This window comes from Patiria miniata, unplaced genomic scaffold (genome assembly GCF_015706575.1).
Source record: "Patiria miniata isolate m_02_andy unplaced genomic scaffold, ASM1570657v1 HiC_scaffold_12, whole genome shotgun sequence".
Lineage (NCBI taxonomy): Eukaryota > Metazoa > Echinodermata > Asteroidea > Valvatida > Asterinidae > Patiria > Patiria miniata.
Genome location: NW_024037050.1, coordinates 6138749 through 6159919, shown reverse-complemented (window position 1 = coordinate 6159919; position 21171 = coordinate 6138749). Strand labels below are relative to the sequence as shown.

General features: G+C 42.1%; 2 protein-coding genes across 2 annotated transcripts; both read left to right on the top strand.

Annotated features, from left to right (window-relative positions):
- The first annotated feature begins 320 nt into the window (after window positions 1–320).
- On the top strand, window positions 321–4057 carry LOC119746401 (L-rhamnose-binding lectin CSL3-like). The gene is made up of 5 exons (XM_038223322.1): window positions 321–533; window positions 1481–1759; window positions 2836–3020; window positions 3212–3323; window positions 3609–4057. Exons 1-5 carry the CDS (start codon window positions 449–451, stop codon window positions 3968–3970), a joined length of 1023 nt encoding a protein of 340 aa, XP_038079250.1. The 5' UTR covers window positions 321–448; the 3' UTR covers window positions 3971–4057.
- Window positions 4058–6883: 2826 nt separating this feature from the next.
- On the top strand, window positions 6884–21171 carry LOC119746383. Its single transcript, XM_038223300.1, has 2 exons — window positions 6884–7186; window positions 17413–21171. Exons 1-2 carry the CDS (start codon window positions 7060–7062, stop codon window positions 19557–19559), a joined length of 2274 nt encoding a protein of 757 aa, XP_038079228.1. The 5' UTR covers window positions 6884–7059; the 3' UTR covers window positions 19560–21171.

Sequence of the window (21171 nt, the reverse complement as noted above, 5' to 3'; positions counted from 1 at the left end):
CCCAATATTGAATTTTATTTTCACTTCGTTGTTTTCTTCCTTTATTATTTTCTCAACATTTGTGTTGATCTGCTTAAAACTTGCCGGAACACCTCCCAAATGCTTAACTCTTTTCTATTTTACAGAACCTTGGTAATAAGATTGAAGAAGTCCATCATATGGTGATTGTCGGGCGTCATTGTCTGTAGCCTATAATGGGAAAAAAAGAACCATCAGGTTAATTAATCGAAAGTGCTAGCAGTGTTGCTCTTGGGATCGAGGTTAAGCACATGAGTAGTTGTGGCATTGGGAGGAGGATATCACTTGAGGCCGATGCAATGATATGATACTGCTCTCGAAAAAGTGTTTGATGGCTCAACATCGACCCTGAGCATTTTTTTCAAAGGTATAAATTCTGTAGCTTGAAAACGAGGAACAAATTTCCTTTCGACACTGAGTTCAATCGCAGATGTCCGTGTCCGGCATGTGTCGCATAGGGGCATTAGTGGTGTTGCTGACTCTGGTGGTGCGTGCACAAGCGTCGCATTATTTGGGTAAGTTTCATGAGGCTATCCTAATGATGTTTCGAAAGATGGTGAGACGGTCCGGAGTTTGGGTATGGATGATCAAGTGTCGCTTGGATGGGGACGCCACGTCGTTGGACACTGTTGCCACTACACATCTATATCCATGCATTTTACCTTAAACTGATCGGATCATGTGTCCTCCCATTGAATGAGTGCTCCGAAACAATTTTATTGTGACGGTGGTCATAACTGCACCGGGGAATCTTCTTGAAGACGAATTTGTAAAGGCCAGATTTGAATGCATTCTGAATATCATCCTTTTACTGATCTTTGTAATATCTACATTTGCATTCAATTTTGGTAGCAAATAATGTAGGAGTGTCTTGCACATTCTTGGGGTTTTTGGCCGACTGTCCTCTGACTGTATAAGCCAGTGACTGACTAATACTATAGGTTCACACACTCCCGAACTAGTTATGAATACAACAAGAATAAACTAAGAATTGAAATTGGTTCCCGAATCACCCCGACAATATTGCTGTTCGTATTTGTCGGGGTGCTTCCCGATCTTTAACGATCTTTCACCGAACAAACAGAATCATCCTGAGGCAGCCAAGAACCATCACCGATTTACTCAAGAATTTCTATTCGTGCATGGCGATTCGGCTTAAAAATCGGGGATTTAATAGTGAACCTATAGCATAACTGACTAACTCCCCGAATGACTGATATGTCACTACGCATACAAAATGTTCTGATGTCAACCTTTCGGGTCCAATCCAAGTTTTTTGTAATCACAAAATTGTTCAACATATCAATCCAGTGACTCTCTATCTTGTTATAAGCCCACTGCCGATAACGCCATCCTGATATTCATCATTTGACAACCAAAACAGATCATATAGTTAACCAACAACTCCGTAATCTAGAGTCGTTACTACATTCAATTTTTATCTTGATTTTATTTTCTTCAGGACCACCAGTAATAACTAAGACTGCCTGCCAGGGGACGAGATTGAACATCGACTGTCCGGCCGGGCAGGGCCTCAACATCAAATCGGCCAACTACGGACGCCTCCCAGGCAAGACAGCCTGCGGCTCGTACGGGTTATCGGGCTGCTATACGCCCAATGCCCTGCTGGCCGTACGGGCCAAGTGCCAGGGGAAGAGTTGGTGTAAGGTCCCGGCAAATAAAGGGTTCTTCGGGGGCAAGTGCGAAGGGAGCGGCCAATACCTGCAAGTGAGCTACACATGTGAGTTTTGGTATGGTTATTTTAGGCAGTTATGCTGAATATTGGAGGGTATACGGGCAATAGGTTTGCGAAGATCACGACAGTCCAGTTGCCTGCATGTGTAGGATTTGTAGGGGGCACTGGCTCAACTTTTATTGGATAAGCTAACTTGAGTGTATAGGAAGAGGACTCAATATGGATTACGGTATCTTGTCCATTCAACGATGAGCATTCGTTTATCCCAAAGCTAAGTCTATAAGACTATATTAGATTGTACATGTATAGCCTATGCAGACTGTACAGGGTGAGTAAAAAAACCCACGAAACCCAACTGTCGGGACCATTGTTTTAGTGAAGTTCTAAATGTAGCACTTTAAAAATCAAGGATATGAAAGCCCAATTCATAAGCTTTCTTTTAGTACAAGAATCATTCAAATCGCTTTTGTACTTTTCAAGTTACGGGCTTTTAAATACGACCACCGTTTTAAAGTTCTGTCCACGGATCACAAAAGTAAGTGTTCGTTCAGCATAACGAAAACAAATCACATCGGGATGTGTGAATTGTTTTCGTTTTGCTGAAAAAACGCAAGAAGGTGGTGTCATCCGTGGACATAACTTTGAAACGGTGGTCGTGTTTAAAAGCCCGAAACTTGAAAAGTACATGAGTGATTTGAATGAATCTTGCACTACAAGAAAGCTTATGAATTGGGCTTTTACATCCTTGACTTTGAAAGTGCTACATGTAGAACTCCACTAAAATAATAGTCCCGACATTTGGGTTTCGTATTTTTTGACACACCCTGTATAACCCTTGCCTTTTGTTATTCATCATTGCATGCAATGAAGTAGCTTATGCTTAGGCTACAGGCAAGTTCTTTTCAACTATTCCACCAATAATTATATGAAAGTCCAAAGTCCAACATTCCCGGACCTGCATGATTTTTTTTCTGCAAGCATTCAGAAGTAAAATAGTATTCTAAATTATCTTGATCACTGTGGAGAAAAAAAAAAGTTTGAATCATTCGTATATAAAGTCTCCGCCTTTATCTCAATGACATTCTTATTCCTTTCAAAACATTTCGCTTTTTTTTGTCAAGGTGACTACCCAATAATGCGAACCAAGTTTGCCTGTCAAGACAGCACACTGAACATCGACTGCAAAAAGGGCCACCATATTGCCATTGACCACGCCCTTTTTGGCCGTGTCCATGGCAACGCAGTCTGTCCAACGGACCCGTACTGGCTCAAGAGTGTGCACTGTGTGTCTGGTGCCGGACTCAAAGTGAGTTTATTTTGAATGACAGGAAGGGAGTCTCATTAAGTGGTCAGTAAAAAAAAATATTTTAATCTTTTCAGTTTCAATTATTTAAATGTGTTTGTTTGTTTGTGTGTTTGTTTACAGCTTTGTTTTCTTTAAGGAAAGTGGCTTTAATGTCCATGTTTTGGACTTTTTCTCACCATTAAATTCCTTAGATTGTCAAAAGAAAATGCCACAGCAAGCGGTGGTGTAAAGTGCGTGCTTCAGTCGACTTGTTTGGAGATCCATGTCCGGGAACGCACAAGTATCTCTTCGTTCGCTACAGTTGTAAGGCGGTTTGATTTTATCTGTGTAATTGTATGTATAGGAGAAAATTACAATATCAAAAGAGGCGACATTATTTATTAAGTATAAAAGCAGCATTCAGACTGGTATACGGAATTTACTTTTATGCTAAACCATAATGCACTGCGGTAGCAAAATTTTCCAACTTCATTCGCGCGCTCTGGTCCTTTTACAGACCAGAGTTTTTACTCATTTGTCTCAGTTTGAAACATAGACTTAATGTCCTCCTCAATTAACGTACACTAATTTTCTTGGCTTTGTTTTCAGGCACACTAAGCACGGATTCCAATTCTAACCCGGGAAGCAACTCAAGTGGGCGGTCTTCTTCTGGTGGGAGTGGCTCCAATTCTTCAAGTGGGGGTTCCTCCTCCGGTGGGAGTGGCTCCAATTCTTCAAGTGGGGGTTCCTCCTCCGGTGGGAGTGGCTCCAAATCTTCAAGCGGGGGTTCCTCCTCCGGTGGGAGTGGCTCCAATTCATCCGGTGGGCGTTCCTCCTCCGGTGGGAGTGGGAGTGGCTCCAATTCATCCGGTGGGCGTTCCTCCTCCAGTGGGAGTGGGAGTGGCTCCAATTCATCTGGAGGCGGATCTGGGAGTGGTTCGGGTGGATCCTCAAGTGGCCACTACCACTAAATGCAACAAATTAGGGCCTACAACAAATCTCTACTTTTACTTGGTGGATGGAAATTAAAGAAGACATGAGGAGTTTTGTTTAACATGCAGGCATTTATCTGTTTCAATTTTTTTTTTGGCTGTCTTTGAATTGGCTCCATAATGTGTACCAAGAAAAGCAACCGAGATAAGCCTATTGGTAGGTACCTATCACATCAAACCATAATATTCACACCTTGGCTATGAGATTTAGGACTGCGAGCTTGTGGTTCTGTCACGGTGATAGAAATTTGAACGAAATTTTGCCTTAAAATGCTCCATTATGTAATGGAGCGTACATGTACAGGCATTTTTTTTTCAAAATGGCGATGAGCTTCGGGACTACTTTTAGGGGTGATCATCTTTGGATAGTCATTGCTCCCAAAGGTCATAGGATACCCAAAATAAAAGATGATGAAAAAAGCTTTATTTTACGTGTCTCGAGCACCTTGGAGAGTTGTATTTTTCCTGAATGTCACGAAGTGGTGGTAATCATCACTGGCAGTTTATTTACTGGTCTGCAACCAAGAACGCATATTCGCATTTTTTTTTAAAGTATGGCGGGCACAAATAGGAGGGCGCCATTTGAAGTGGAGAGCATATTTTTTTTTGCACGAGAGGGCGCCGTTTCTTATAAGCCCATGGATGAAGGAAGGTACACGTCCAGTACGGGGCGCGCGATGAGGGATGTCCAAAACCTCGGATTTGTTGCATGATCTCTTGGGAGCCTTAACTGGAAATATTTTAAGTTTTAAAATTTCGCCTCGTACTAGGTGTTGATTTTCTTGCAACAAAACATGGCCCGTGTAGTAGAGGTAATGCCAAATCTAGGGGTCTAAAAATACCCTGGCTGGACCTGAATCAGATGACGAACCGTTCTGAAACCATGGTAAACACAGAGTGGGACTTTTTTTTTGGGGGGGGGGATTAGACCTATCTGCTGCCAGAAAGTAATTCAGACGTATCTTTTGTTCGTAATGGGTGCAAAAGCAGCCCGAAAATAAAAGCGTAGCTTCAGCGGATTGAAAACGTCAAAAAGAGAAAATAATTAGCTCTTTTCTTTTCACTAAAACATACAAATTAACAATTGTTCGTTAGTTAAAAAAAAATCAAAAACGGTGAAGATCACGGGTAGACTTCAAAATGCTGTAACGAAGACAACCAATATTTCTTGCAAATTCGTACTAAGATTTACAATTGAACGTGGCGTAGAAGGAAGAATCACACCTGCCGGTAATCCTATAGACCTTCATCATGCTACCCCCGTTTCATTCATGTTCCCTGTATCCAATAAAATCACTGATAATGGTTTTTGTGCAAGAAGGAACTACAGACTATTTTCCTTCTAGCCTCGCTCTGGTTACGTCGATTTGAATGGGAGAAACCCAATGGCCGCAACATGATAATGGTCTATACCACCTGGCAGCGAGATGTTTGCACGGATGTTGTGCTGTGCGGGTGGAGTAGGGATACCAGCTGAACAAAAGGACACGTAAATGCACGTACGTATATTATCTCTTATACAATGTAGAAGGATCTTTGGCAGATGCCCATACAAATATCATGGACAGTACAGTTGTTGAAATTTAAATATCAAAGCAATTTTCTGCGACAGTTATTTACCCGGGAATACTCACGCGGGCATTCTTTGAGTCTAGATGCAAGCAATGGGCTTTTAATATCTGGACACACCTGAACAAAGCTGGACGGTTACGAGGGCCGTAAATGAGGGCAAGAGCGCTTTCGTTTTGTGCTAAGAATGTAAAAGGCAAAGGTCCCCCCCCCCCCTCATATACAATGGCTTAGGCCAAATAAAAAAATGTTTGGCGTCCCCACCCGCTTCCTTTTTGGAGGCTGCTTCCTTTTTTCTTTTTGTTAAACCGAAAAAAAGGATACATTTTCAACAGCGATATCATTTTGGCCTCTTTGTCCGTTGCATCTAGCACATATAAAGCTGGTATGCCATTTCCTGAGTCCAAAGGCGGCCATTTTTAAAACAAATGGCGGCCATCTTGAAAAATAGCCCGGTCGGGCGGACATTTTGGAGGGAAAAAGGGGCTTCCTGCTTCCTTTTTTCTCAAAAAGGCAGGGCGCGCAACATGTTTTTTTTTATTTGGCCTTAGAGCTAGGAGCCTCGTCTTCGGCTGCTCATTGGGATCGGTCGTCAGTGTCTTTCTCCAACGGCCTTGTTTTTCATTGAGTAAAAAATATAGGAAACATTACAAGTCAAAAATCAGATAATTTTTAAAAATTATTTTCGAAGGCGAAAATAATTACATTTAACGAGAGAACACAATAAACTGAGTTTCTCATCATGCAGCTTACATTTGTTTAAAAATGTACTACGTTTACCGATGACCTGCAGAAAAACAGTTAATGTCGATTTAGAGCTTTCTGATAGCAACTAACTGAGAGGTGGAGAGGGGATGGGGAGCACGGGGGCACGGGTCCCCGCTCGAAATCTGTGCCCTCCAGCCCCAGGTGGCCAAGCCTCCCGCTAAGAAGTGGGGGGGGGGGGACCAAAATAACACTTGTATTCGACTGAAGCTGTGAACAAAATGAATGTCCTCTCCAGAAAAAGAAACAACCAACAAGTGAAACCCCGCTATTCCACTGTGAATAGACCTTATTATGCGAATATAGCAGCTACCTTAGAGGGCAGTTGCTTTGTTTTGCGGGGATTTTCATGAGTGTACCGTTTGCGCGTTCGCTGTTACTGAATTAAAACAACAAAAGATGCCCTCTGACATGGCCGCTACGCGGAAGGTCGACGGCATTACTACTAGCGGAAGCGATTGAACAGTATCTAACAATACCAGGTTGGCGTGCCATTACTTCACATGGCTGCCGCAAATAGTACATGTATGGTCCAACTAAAGAAAACCCATGAATAGCCATTGATTTTTGGCACCCACCTGCGGCGAGTTTCTTTTCATCGGATGACACTGTTTGTGTGCAACTCTGTGAGCGTATATAGCGCCCACTACACCATTTTCATTTTCAGTCACTGCCACAGTTAGGTGGATTTTGGCACATCTTTAGCCGGTACCAAACCGTGTCACATCATCACGATGGCTCTGTTCAGCAAACGACGCCAGTTTTGTCTCGTATTTGGCATTTGTTTCTACACGGCAGTTATTATCGTCATCACATGGAGCTTTAAGAAGGACACCGTCGTCAAAATAGCAACCAAATCCGGTGGGTTTAATGAAGACGAATCTTTGATATTTTGTTGTAATGTGACTGCCACACTCATAGCTCTCTGTATGCGGGTCGCACTAAACAGCGTCAACACAGCGTCAACACAGCGTCAACACATGACAGAAGCGTCAACACACCGTCAACACATCCAAAACACATTCTGAATTGACAAAAAGGGCATATAATTGTGAAACATACAATAAAAGAGAATTTCCATTGGATTGAGTTTCCATTTCGTTGTTAAAAATATCGTATTTTCACGCGAAAAAAATGACCTTTCACTCGCACGGCCGTTGTCCGCCATCTTGACTTCGCACAAAGCTTGGACTACACCATTTCAAGTAGGGGTGTGTAGGTAATGACATTATCTTGTCATAAACAACAGAGGGATACCAGATATTTGAGGACTGAGGATCGGAGTGGTGGATCATTATTTTGTGAGTTGTGTTTATGTTTCATTTACTTTATTGAAATGGACATCTTTTGGTATTGGCCGGCAGCGCCCTCTCTGTTGGTTTATTGTACAACGCTTTCACCCTTTAGCATAATGGTATGGTCCGCACTGCCACTGAGGCAACATGGCAGCCGATTTCGGAGCGGCACGGAGAGCCAATTTTCTTGAACTGAAAATCGCAATTTTCAGACGTTTAACCTATTAATTTTAAGCCAAAATCTTGTTTCTGTCCATACTGTATGGGTTACATACTGCTTTTGTCAATTTTAATGCATTTTGGATGTGTTGACGCTGTGTTGACGCTGTGTTGACACTTTGGAGTGTGTTGACGCTGTGTTGACGCTGTTTAGTATGACCGCTGTAGGCATCCTAGCCCCATAAATGTGGCCTATTTACTGGACTGCCTCCGTAAACATAGGCCACACATCCACATGTACAAAAAACGTGTCGACTTTGCCAAATTTTGATTTTCACATTTAGGCTTACTTTGTAATTTTTTTTTGCTTTAGAAGCATTCTTACCCTCTATATAGGCTAATCAGAAAGTGCTGCCTTTTTCAGATGTTAATTTTTGTGAAATTTCATGTTGAAATTTTGATACGCAAACGTGTGCAAATGTATCTGGAAATTTCACGAAAAATGGACATCTGAAAAAGGCAGCGCTTTCTGATTAGCCTATATAGAGGGTGAGAATGCTTCTAAAGCAAAAAAAAACGTATAAAGTAAGCCTAAATGTGAAAATCAAAATTTGGCAAAGTCGACATGTTTTTTGTACATGTGGATGTGTGGCCTATGTTTACGGAGGCAGTCCAGTAAATAGGCCACATTTATGGGGCTATATGCATCCTAGCCCCATAAATGTGGCCTATTTACTAGACTGCCTCCGTAAATATAGGCCACACATCCACATGTACAAAAACGTGTCGCTTTTTGCCAAATTTTGATTTTCACATTTAGGCTTAGTTTGTAGGGTTTTTTTTGCTTTAGAAGCATACTCACCCTCTTTATAGGCTAATCAGAAAGTGCTGCCTTTGTCAGATGTCTATTTTTCGTGAAATTTCCAGATTCATTTGCACACGTTTGCGTATCAAAATTTCAACATGAAATTTCACAAAAATTAGACATCTGAAAAAGGCAGCACTTTCTGATTAGCCTATAAAGAGGGTGAGTATGCTTCTAAAGCAAAAAAAACTACAAAAAAAGCGTAAATGTGAAAATCAAAATTTGGCAAAGTGCGACACGTTTTTGTACATGTGGATGTGCGGCCTATGTTTACGGAGGCAGTCCAGTAAATAGGCCACATTTATGCATCCTTGTTCCTCATAGTTGTGGCGCTCACAGTGGGCCTTTTGTACTCATTACATAGACGCCAGCGATGCGTATTTGACTCTAGGGGCCTATTTTGTCTAGCTCGACTGCGTCTGGCCGTACAGTACTATCGCAAGCTATGTAGTACGGCCAGACGCTCAATGCTTCCACACAGACTAAATTTTTTTTCCGCAGATGTAGCGATTTTGCTACAGATTTTGATCGAGATTATCTTCTCGTCCAGGACAGAAATATCCAAAGTTAAGGTTCCTAGTCGTAGAGGAACTCATACGTTTTTGAAAAAACGTTTTTTGGTCCCAATATTTTGATCCATCTGGCCAAAAGACGACTTTTAAGTCATCATCTTCCACAAATATCGCCCTGAAAATGTCCTCCATGCGATTTCAAAATGGCGGCCGCGTTGTATTGTATACATTATGCGGGCGTGCTTGCAAATGCTATATACATGTATTCCCTTTAACTCGAAAGCTTGGTGTCAGTGCAATGGAACAAAGGAAATGAAGCGGATGCGTCAGGAGGCAACAAAAGGGAGAGGACAAAAGGAGGACACACTGGCCCAGGGGCAAACCGTGCATATGTATCTATTATGAATCTCGTGGTCAGTCTTAATTCGCTGTTATACATGGCAACACACGGGACGGGCCACTCATATCAGGTGCACACTGGTAAAAAAGCAACTCCTTTAGGCATATGCATTGTACATGTAGTAAATGTGTTACATCGTGCATTAATGTAACATCCCTAACTCCCTAGGCCTTTTTGCTAGGATGTAGCCTCAATCCTGCAAAATCCTCCAATTGGCCTCATGGAAAAATAGCATATAGCCTCAATCCTGCAAATTCCTCCGTTATTTCTTGAATATGGTCCATGGAGGGATGATCACTGCCTGAATCCTGCAAAATCCTCCGGCTATGTCTGTCAATAGGCTGAGGCAGAGGCAGTGACATCCTGGAGCAGTGTGGGGGATTTCAAGTATAATCAAGGACTAAATTTATGCACGGCTGAGCATAAACAACACAAGGTCCGGCCCAAGACACAGTGCGTACTCCGAAATCAGCAACGCACTTTTGCCATGTAACCTCAATCCTGCAAATTCCTCCAATTTACAAAAAGGATTTTGGAGGATTCAGGGCGGTTAGGGTTAAAATTTAATGTAATTGCTCTAGATTTGCGTTGGTTTCATGACTTTGAAGTGTGTTGATTCTTTCAAATTATAATCCCTTAATTTCGCAAAGTATGAGGCTGGTCATTTTGTGACTTAAAAGTGGTATTTATGTTGACATTGAGTAATTGAAATCGGCGCAAAGAGGTCAGAACTCGTCAAGAGGCCAAATTCGTCAAATGGGCATTCACATTGATTTTCGTGTAGTTCGTTTTCACATCCAGGCGCTCAAATCTTTTACAGACACGCATGTGTGTTCTTGTGGGGCCACACTGTTTTTAGATATTTGCGCCCGGAAACTATACATCCGGTGCGTGAATATCCGACTCCATGAAATGTGGACTCATTGGTAGTACTGCGCACGCGTGAGTACGATACCATGCTATTTTTAGGATCGTTTCGGGAGAGTGACCTGTCACGTGCGAGGGATCAACCAATAGTAGGGAAATAGGGGTCCGATTTTCATAGGAGTCGGATTTTCATGTGACACCGTCATCAAATTTCGACAAATGGGATGGAATGCCGTTTCGCGTTTAAACTAGAACGGCGAAGCCGCCATGGCTCGCGGTCGAAGGCAGGAAGGGAGGCTGATGGTAGGGTTGGGGATGGGCATGATGGGGATCAGGATTCTCGTTGATGTGCCAGGGTGTAAGGGTCAGGTTGTCAACATAAATAGTCAACAAATGTCCTAATAAATACATGTACATGTACACATTTCTACATGGAAGTTTTCCATTATTAGGGTATTAAGGACCCAGTTGTGGAGCCTTTTTTCTAGCCCCACAGCGTCTTCTGTCCCCATACATGTATTACCATGGAAGAACTCTTGTGTAGTATCCACAAATGCGGGACATGAATGGGTATACACGTACTTGTAGACACCGGCATCAGGCACCACATGCCCCAAACCTTACCCCATCCCCGCCCTGCCCCAACCCACCATAACCCCCTATCCACCCCAACCTCTAATACCCACTCCATCCTCCCCCTACCCATCCTCACCCATTACCTACAAATCTCACTCGCACCCAAACTCCAATCCCTATCTCCTTCCCCTTCCCCCACCTTCCCTTACCCCAACCCCTACCACCACCAACCCCATTCTCACCCACCCATACATCCCCACCCCAACCCCTACTCCAATCTCTATATCCCAGTCCCACCCCCTCCCCCACCCTCCCGACCCCTACACCCACCCACCCCTACACATTCCCACCCAACCCCTACTCCAATCCCCATATGCCGCCCCTCCCCCACCCCCTCCTAACCCAAACCCTACACCCACCTATCCCATCCTCCCGCTACCTGTCTCCCCCTACCTGTCCCCACCCACCCCTACACACCTTTACCCCACCCAAACCCAGTATTCCAACCCCATATCCTCCACCCCATCCTCCCGTAACCCATTCCAATCCAAACCCCTATGCCCCACCCTCCCCTACCTATCCCGACCCATCCCTACTCCAACTCCATAAAACTAAAAGATCAAACCAGAAGCACTTTCACATACATATGAATGCTCCTCCAAAATGCATAGTGCACATGTTATACAGGTATACATGTACATGTACATGTACGTGTTATGCCAGTATACATACTTTAACAATTAAAAACTTTAACATTTTCTTTAAAATAAAATTCCTCAATAAAATCATAAAATTAACTGCAATGAAATGAACCTAATTGTAAGTTATAGAGATGACACATGTAATCTGCATTTTCCCCCAAAGTTAGCTAGAACCAAAAACTTCAACATTTTTATCTGAATGCGGACGGCCGGACGGACGTACGCCGGACGGACGCCCGGACAGGCGGACGGAAATTGGTATTACATAGGCTCGCATCTGCTTCGCAGCTCGCCAAAAAGCTTACTTTGAATTTCACTAAAGGAAATACTTTTTTCCATAATAGGTTATTAAAAAAAGGAACCTTACAATAAAATCTTTTTAAAATAATGAAGACTGCAGACGTCATATTATTCTGTGTTTTCACTCATTATTTGTAGTTATTTATTGTTTTGGGTTTACGTTGTTTTCACATATCCTTGTCGGGCTGTTTTATCGGTCGGGAAAACCTGCACCATCTCTGTTGGTTCGAGAAAAAAATCCCATCTGGCCTCAGTGAATATATAATTTCAAAAGTCCTCGTGTTACATAATAATCCTTTGTAAGGTGACTGGATCTCACTATTATGCCCAGTACCTTCAGTTAGATTAACAAGCAATGGTTCGTCAATAGACCTCGAAAACTTGATGCTCCATTACCAGACAGGGCTCTGGAGTGCTCTGAAACGTGCAAAACTACATCAGGCCCACTTTACTCACAGTTTAGCTAGCAAATTTCTCCAAAAATTCCACTGGGGCAAAGAAAATGTCCTCAGTATTCCACCTACCAAGTTTGCAGACTCAATTCAACTTTTAAAGGAGATTTTTCTTCAATATTTTGCACATGAGAGGGAAGTCACGTGATGGCTAAATACTAGACTGGTACATGTCCATCCATGGTACAACTATTTGAAAAGACTGACCTCTTCATTCAGTGTCAATAGTCTGGTGGCTTGACTATGGAGAAATGTGTAGTAAATTGAGACTAGTTCCTGCTTCATGCCACATGTTTCTTAAATTCTTTTGTCATATGGTTGATTGATGCAGTACTGAAGCTGTATTGGACTGGTTGTTTTAGGTGCCAGTCTATTTTCTTGTTTTGCATGTTTTCAATACCTTAAGTTTTGGGACTCTCATACACAGTATTGAGAGTTCAAAATTGTCGTACTACTCCAGTACTAGGTACAGGATGGCATTGATGGTGCTGCGTAGGCCTAAGTATACAGAATATTCGGTACGTGCTAATTCTCAACAAAATAATCGAAAGTTTGTTGCCCAAAGAGTGAGTAAATATTAAGTAGAGATCTGTCTGATTTTCAGCTAAGCTGAAGAAAACTGAAAAAAAAACCCACAATCACACTTCGTTCTTCTACTTCACTCATAACAAGTTTTGCTTGTTCAACCTAATTTAGAAAGATGAAATGCCATTTTGCTTAAAGGGAAAATACAACATTTGCAAACATCAAAAAATAAAACTACCAAATCATTTTGAAATACTTTGCTGGACTGTTAGTGAATGACAGTGTAAAGCATCCTGTAAAATCATGGCACCTGGTATACTGTCATTTTCAAGAAAAGTGGTATTTTTGTATCAATTTCCAACGCTGCTCGGCCGATCAGCGTTGGAAACAACTGGCTTTTTTTCAAATACTGGCCCCAATTGACCATCGCACTTGTTTGCAATCGATTACAAACCTATGAACGGGTACGAGCCAGCTAGACTGGTTCCCTGACCTTACAATTCCCCAATGTATGTAAACTGCTCTGTTTCTTCTTATATGGAGTCAGGGAACCAGACTACAGGAAAATGATCGTTTTTCTTGGTTTTTATAGCATTTTCGAACCCAAAACCTCAAAAAAGTCAGTGTAACTATATTTGCTATATATTTCCTATCCCCCAATTCCATCCATTTCTGAAAATTACAGCAAAAGCAAATGATGTATATTCCCTTTAATATTCAAAAATACGTAGTTATTTAAAAACTTCTAACAAAAGAAGATTTTTTTTGTACCCGCCCTCCCCCCCCCCCCTCATTTTTTGGAACATGTATTATTTTTTGCACTGATGGACAATATTTGCAATATTATGCAAAAAAATGTTAGGATACTGTTTTCCCCCTATATAAGGCAAAGGAATTATATGGAAATATGGTATACGTGGTTAGCTTCAATAAACTGGCACCTTTTTCGCGTAGGGGTAGTGTGATGGGCCTAAAAGACGTTATCAGTGGCGCACCCAGGATTTGGCTTTGGGGGCTCACAATTTTTTTATTTTTTTTTTCAATTTTAATTTTTTTTCAAGTTAATTTTTTTTTTTCAAAAACTTTGCCCAATTTTTTTTGGAGCAGAAACAATTTGTTTTTTTTTTTTGGGGGGGGGACTATTTTGACGTTAGTGGCGCCACCTCCACACCTATTATTCTACTCGAAAATAGGCCACATTCATATCACCACGGTCAATTTTTGAAAAACGAAACTAACAAATTATCACGAAATCATTACTGGACTATTGTGTTAGTGAATGACAGTCTAAAGCATGCATCCTGTAAAATCATGGCACCTGGTTTGTTGACATTTTCAATAATATACCGAAACTGGTATTTTTGTATCAGTTTCCAAATCCATCCATTTCTGAAAATTACCACAAAAGGCAAATGTTGCATATTCTCTGCTCGGCGTCATTCACGAAAGATTCCGTTGCCGTGGTGTAAATGGTATAGTCCCTTATTTTCATTCGACCCGAAAAACAGATTGTACATATACAAATCCTGGCGCGCGTGATCACTGTACACGCAAACGGGGCCCTCTTACCAGATACGCCATTGAAAGGGGCCTTCGTGATAGAAGTGACAGCGTGCCAGGATTGATTTATAACCTCTGACTTACTGAGTCAGTGGCCCACTGACAGACTGACAAAGTCACCGAGTATAACAGAGACTTAATTTCAGGTCGCTTCGACAAACCTATTTTTTTTTTGTGAATAATGTCTTGTACGCTAAATAGCCCGGTGGCTTACAGCTAACTCTGGGCAAGATCGTGACACGCCGGATTAAAAGCAACAAATTGTGTACATTTGCTGTGTAGGTCCCCAGTAGATGTTCTCACAAACCCTTTTTTTGTGTGTGAATAATGTCTTGTACGCTAAATAGCCCGGTGGCTTAGAGCTAACTCTGGGCAAGATCGTGACACGCCGGATTAAAAGCAACAAATTGTGTACATTTGCTGTGTAGGTCCCCAGTAGATGTTCTACAGAGGGGGAAGGGGGAAGGGGGGTGCCCGATTTTAGCAGCCTAGGTCAAGGTCAGGCCAAGGTCAACGTTCACATGGTGTACTTAACCGTATAGGCATTGAATTTCCACAATCTCCAAGTGAATCCAATCACACACGGGGTGTACGACATAATTTCAGCATAATAAGCCCAAGAAATCAATGAACTCATCTAGGTGCACTTGTGCAAATAAAAACTTGGAATTGTCATTACAGATATTTGCCTCATCCATATGGATGTACACTGTGTATGACTGTAGGCCTACAATATAGCCTAGGCCTACCGTGCCACAGTGAAACCTTACATCCAAGAATAAAAGTGTGAACTGAAACGATCGACCAAGAGGTTTTCAGAATATAAACATGGTTTGTTTTGGTGAATCAAGTCACACACAAGGTGTAGGACATGATATAATTTCAGCATAAGCCCAAGCAATCAATGAACACATCTGGATGCACTTGTGCAAATAAAAACAACTTGGACGTGTCATTATAGGTATTTGCCTCATCCATATGGATGCTCACTGTATATTAATGCAGGCCTACGTGTCCAATGCAGGCCTACTGTGCCACATCACAGTGAAACTAAACAGAAAGCTAACTGAATAATAATTTTCGATGGAACTTTTTCTGTTATGGTACCTGTAGGTCTTATAAATGTCAGATATCCTTTTAGGCTATTCAGAACCTAAATTGTCAGACTTTTTGATAATTCACTGCAGCCATGTACAGTTAAGTATACACTGTGAACTTCGACCTTGGCCTGGGCCACTAAAACAGGGCACCTCCCTCCAGAATGTTTTCTATGGACATATACAGTAAGTGTACCAAATTTGGTGCTTCAATCCGACGCGATTGTTTCCTTCAATCCTTCAGCCACTGGACTATAGCCATATAAACCCGGCCTGGTCTCCCAAAGTAACGATGCTACTGCTAGCATTATTAGCAATGTTGCAATCCTGGGAACTTGAATAGCAAATGGGTATTATTCAGAGAGGATGCTTTTTTTCTCAGCTCTTGAGCTGTTTTTTTGGCTGTTAATAACGGTGGCAGCCTGATTATGAAGGTACACGATATTCCGAAGGTTCGTCAGGCCGAAGGGTCGTGTGCCCGAAGGTTCATTAGTCCAAAGGCTCGACAATCCGAGGGTCCCATTATAATTAGTCCGAAAATGGAATAAGGTTAAATAATCCGAAGGCTCGATGGTCCGAACAGACAATAAGGTTCGATAGTCTGAATCGACAATAAGGTTCGATCGCCCGAATTACCAGCATTCACTCTATGCACGCTTACGCCACAAGCATGCACTTACTCTCAAATATGTATCCTTGTGGAGACATTTCTTTGTTCTCGTGTAGTAAAGTTTTCAATTTTGAAAGTGTAGTTTCAAAATGCTCTTATTTTAACCAGAATTAATTTCCTTGGCTGAAATTCGGACTTAATATCCCTTTTCTAAAACTCTTCCATTTGCGACGGATCAACCCACCTTGGAAATTCCTTGTTTTTGAGTAAAATCCATATATCTATTTCGTGAAAACCTTGTGGAGACCTATTCATCTATAGAAATTGCCTTGTGGAGACCTTTACAATGTTTTGTTCCCTATTGTGTGCGTGTCTCTACAAGGATACAAATTTGAGCACAAAGCCTCGATCGGACAACTTTACACAATAAATGTGCATGTAGCCGGTTCAGTAATTCCCGTGTATACACGGGAATCACTGAACCAGCTATATTTATTTAATGTGTAAAGTTGCCAGATCATACGCTCTGATGCATGCTTATGTCGTATGCGTGCAAAGAGCGAATTCAACATAATTGTCAATTCGGACCATCGAACCTTGTGTGCTCTCAGAATAATGAGCCTTCGGTCTGTTGAATCTTATTTTCGTTTCGGACTAATTAACCTTATTCTAAATTCGGACTACCAAACCTTCGGATAAATAAACCTTCGGATTATCGAACCTTCGGACTATAGTAATGTTCGTATTAACGAACATTGTTTCATTTTCGGACTAGTGAACTTCTAATTATGGGAAATGTGTGCGTTCGGACTATCAAAACCTTCGGATCAACAAACCTTCGGATTATTCAAATTAGGTTTTGCCCTTAACCTTCGGATTATCGAACCTTCGGACTATCGGGCGACCCCGTTACCATAATATTGTCAAGTATAGCCAAACAAATGACACACCGCCGTTGGAAACGTTTTCTTCTGTTAGATTCGACAAACTTTCTCCTGTCAAAAAACCTTGGGAGTATTAGCGCCTCAATCTTGGAAGAAATTGTCTCAGCTTATTGATGGTCTACCGTCTGATTTATGCTGATCGCCCCAAAATGACGAACAACTTTATCGTACAATGCAAAATTCATTCAATCCTTCATGCCTGCTTGGTTTTTATTTTCTTTCAGAAATGACCGTTAATCCAAGATCCCACAATTATTTGCCAAAGGGCAGACGGAGAATCGTCATCATAGGCAGCGGACCTACCGCTCTAGGAGCTGTTCAGAGACTGTACGAATTCCAACAAGAACTCAACAACACCGAGGTTATTGTGCTTGAGCAGCGGGGACAACCTGGAGGCTTAGCGGTGTCAGAGAGGGACGATCAGGGGTTCTTGTGGGACATGGGAGGGCATGTCATCTTCTCTCATTACTCTTACTTCGATCAGACATTGGACCGGGCTGTGCCCAATTGGAACAAGCACGTGAGGGCAGCTTTCGCCTACATGAAGGGACCAGACGACAAGAGGAGATTCATACCTTACCCCGTCCAACACAACATCCACACCATGCATAAGCAGGACCAAGAAAAATCCCTGTCTGGGTTGGAAGAGATTACCAACAACCCGCCGGTCAAGCCGCCCAGGACCTTCGACGAGTGGCTTCTGCAAAAGTTTGGCAAGGGCCTCTGTGAGGTATTCATGAGAAAATACAACAAGAAAGTGTGGACGGTGGACACGACGGAGATGAACTCGGTCTGGGTCGGCGAGAGGGTAGCAGTGCCAAATGCCACGGCAATAAAGGACAAGATTCATAAAGCAAACAGCGGGAAACTGGCTAAGGATTCCGAGTGGGGTCCCAACCGATTCTTCCGCTTTCCACGCTACAATGGCACCGGTGGGATTTGGTCTTCGGTGGCCAAACTGCTTCCAAGGTCCTGGTTTAAGTTCCACGAAAAGGTAATCGAAATTGATGTGGACAACAAGGTTATCACCATCGAGTCAACTCGAAATCAAAACTCCCTCTCCACACTGAGCTACTCTACACTGATCTCCACTGTTCCCTTGGATAACTTCGTCGGTTTTCTAGAAAGCAAAGACTCTTCCCTTGAGAGGATGAAAGGTATAACAGCCCAGTTGGTGTACACGCACACTCACATCGTAGGCATCGGCCTCACCGGGCAACCTCCAGATAATCTCGCTGATAAATCTTGGATGTACTTTCCGGACTCCGATTCTCCGTTTTACCGCGTCACCGTGTTTTCGAAGTATTCGAAAGACCACGTGCCTCACACGGGAGAGTACTGGTCACTGATGTGTGAGTCGGCTGAACCGATTCGTAGAAATATGTTGAATTGGAACCAAACTAATGTGGTTAGTGCGACCATCGAGGCTTTGGTCAACTATGGCTTCATCACCACTGATATGATTGTCTCCAAGTACTACCGTCGCTTGGACCACGGGTATCCCGTCCCCTCGCTCAAGAGAGACGCCATTCTGAAAGCGGTGCAACCATGGCTGGAGGCCAAAGACATCTTCTCTCGTGGACGCTTCGGAGGTTGGAAATACGAGGTTGGCAATCAGGATCATTCCTTGATGCAAGGGGTGGAGGTCGTGGACAGGATACTTAAAGGCGTACCGGAGGAAACCTACGCGGATCCCAATCGTGTCAACAGCCAAAAGAACACGGGCCGCGTCGTACATGCAGGGCTCAAAGATTATGAGATTGTCGTGGCACATTACGACGAGTCTCTGGATTGGGTGAAGTCTTATGCAGACCACGCCCACGTATACCACAAAGGGACCAACACAAGCGCTCCGTTCGAGATGTATGCCTGGGAAAAACTACCGAACGTTGGGCGGGAGGGTCATACATATCTTCATCACATCATCACCCATTACAATAATCTTCCCAACGTGACGATATTTTTGCAAGCAGCATTCCGTTTTCACAGAGGACTCTGTCACAGGAACCCTTTGAAATACATCTCGTCCGCCCGAGCAGGCATCCCCTGCATACATCCTGACGAGCTGGTGGTCAGGAAGTGGGGCAAGCTGAAACACGTCGCCAATTTCAAGCAGGATCGCAAGGCAGGCCTCATGCGCGTTACGGCCCTCACGTTCGGAGAGTTTTACAGAGTTTTGTTTGGCGCCCCGCCGCCTAAGGACGGCATGCCTCATTGTTACTGTGGATGCTTTGGGGCCACGCGGGAAATGATTAGGAAACACCCATTGCACGTGTACCAGAAGGCCATTGCTTTCATGAACGATCATTCCAATCCAGAAGAAGGTCACTACATTGAAAGGTTATGGTACTGGATGTTCCTGAATTCATGATCAGAAAAAAATATGATTGTGATACTTAAAACCAAAGGCATAATATACTTTTTAAATGTAAAAATTAGAGCCTCGTGATCAGTAGCCAGTAGGATTATTTGCAATTTCCTGAAAGTTGAGTTGCATTAAATTTGGGGTAGTAAGTTGCGATTGGTCCGAATATGAACTATTTACATCGTATTTTAGGGTTCATTTGAAGCTTGGATGGTTATATCGCCATTTTGAATTATTTCAAGAAACCCAAATAATTATGTACATCTCGACGTTTTGATGTAAGATGCGCATTGTCCATGAAATAACAACACACATTGATGATTTTACGAGCAACTTTTTTTACGAGCTGCATGCGTCTCTCGCACTTGCATCATTTCTAATGGTCCCTATACTGATGATTTCAAGATTGCGTTCCTCAGTCTCGAAAATTAAAGTATCCTCTCGCTGAACTCCGAACGGGAGATAAAACATCTTGTATGAGACTTTGCGTGCCCTTGTTATCGGGATCGGAAAAGACATAAACAGATATATTCAAATAATCTAACAGCGTTTTCAAACCCTTCACATTCCTTTCCGGTGCATATAATCTTATCTTGAGTTGTTCTTTTAAAGAAAGTTCCGACTTACTGCTCGATAAAATTGCTGTAGTGTATTTATTTTTAGATTTAAGCAATTCCGTAATATTCCCTTTTCCAATGACACCATGACCAATATATTACGTAATGAAATGTACTTTATAGAAATGTTATCGAACCAAAGTGAACGTAACTCAGGCATATTCTCACACTAATTGTATGTTTATTACACTCTATTTTTGTGATCAACCCGAAATAGTCAACATTGTAATTCCTGTGTGTTTGGTTAGTAATTAACTAAAGTCACGAAGAATGCAACTCTGTATAAAATTATCCCGAGTGTTTTAACCAAAACCCTGGCTTTTTAAAGCTTTTAATTGTAGCTTTAGGCTGACAATCATTTGTGCTATATATGACTTATCAATGTGTCTCTTAATTGTTTAGAAAATAATGGAACATCCCCTTTTACTTAAATTTCAAGAAGTGTTATTTTTAAAAGTCCGTGGTTATTTTTTTGCGTAATTTGATTTTATAAACTTTGAGGAAATCATTTATTTTATAAAGTTTCCTGTCGAAATAATGTTGTTTTTAATCAAGTTACATTATGACTGTTTTCCACCTTTTTTCTACAGAACTGTTCATTCAATAATTCCAATTTATTTAAGTGATTATGTAAAAGATTACGTTTTGTAAAAAAAAACACGTTTTAGTTTCACTTTTCAATAAGTCTCTGTACCTATGACGTCACAGTTTGTTTACGCACAGTCGTACTTAACATAGCTCTCGAGGACAAGGCGTGCATACTTTCCTACGGGAGCCTAGTGGGGACCACAGTTTCGTTGCCACATAGAAAAGCGCACAAGTAAACAGCGTGACGTCATCAGAACAGGGGCATTAAATCGTAAAGTGTTTCACGTTGATCAAGTTAAGTGATCCAGATTCATAGGTCCGTTGTCTATCGGTTTCCTCAGTGTATTTTAAATTATAAATTTTAACATGAACTTGGTATTTACTAATAAATAATTTTAACCAATTCTAACTCA

What these genes read in the sequence shown, in the direction of transcription:
- LOC119746383 (XM_038223300.1), top strand. Translation starts at nt 7,060, where the DNA reads ATGGCTCTGTTCAGCAAACGACGCCAGTTTTGTCTCGTATTTGGCATT. An exon ending in CAAAATAGCAACCAAATCCG is followed by an intron (nt 7,187 to 17,412) that starts GTGGGTTTAATG and finishes ATTTTCTTTCAG; the next exon opens with AAATGACCGTTAATCCAAGA.
- LOC119746401 (XM_038223322.1), top strand. Translation starts at nt 449, where the DNA reads ATGTCCGTGTCCGGCATGTGTCGCATAGGGGCATTAGTGGTGTTGCTG. An exon ending in CCTGCAAGTGAGCTACACAT is followed by an intron (nt 1,760 to 2,835) that starts GTGAGTTTTGGT and finishes TTTTTTGTCAAG; the next exon opens with GTGACTACCCAATAATGCGA. An exon ending in TGTCTGGTGCCGGACTCAAA is followed by an intron (nt 3,021 to 3,211) that starts GTGAGTTTATTT and finishes TAAATTCCTTAG; the next exon opens with ATTGTCAAAAGAAAATGCCA.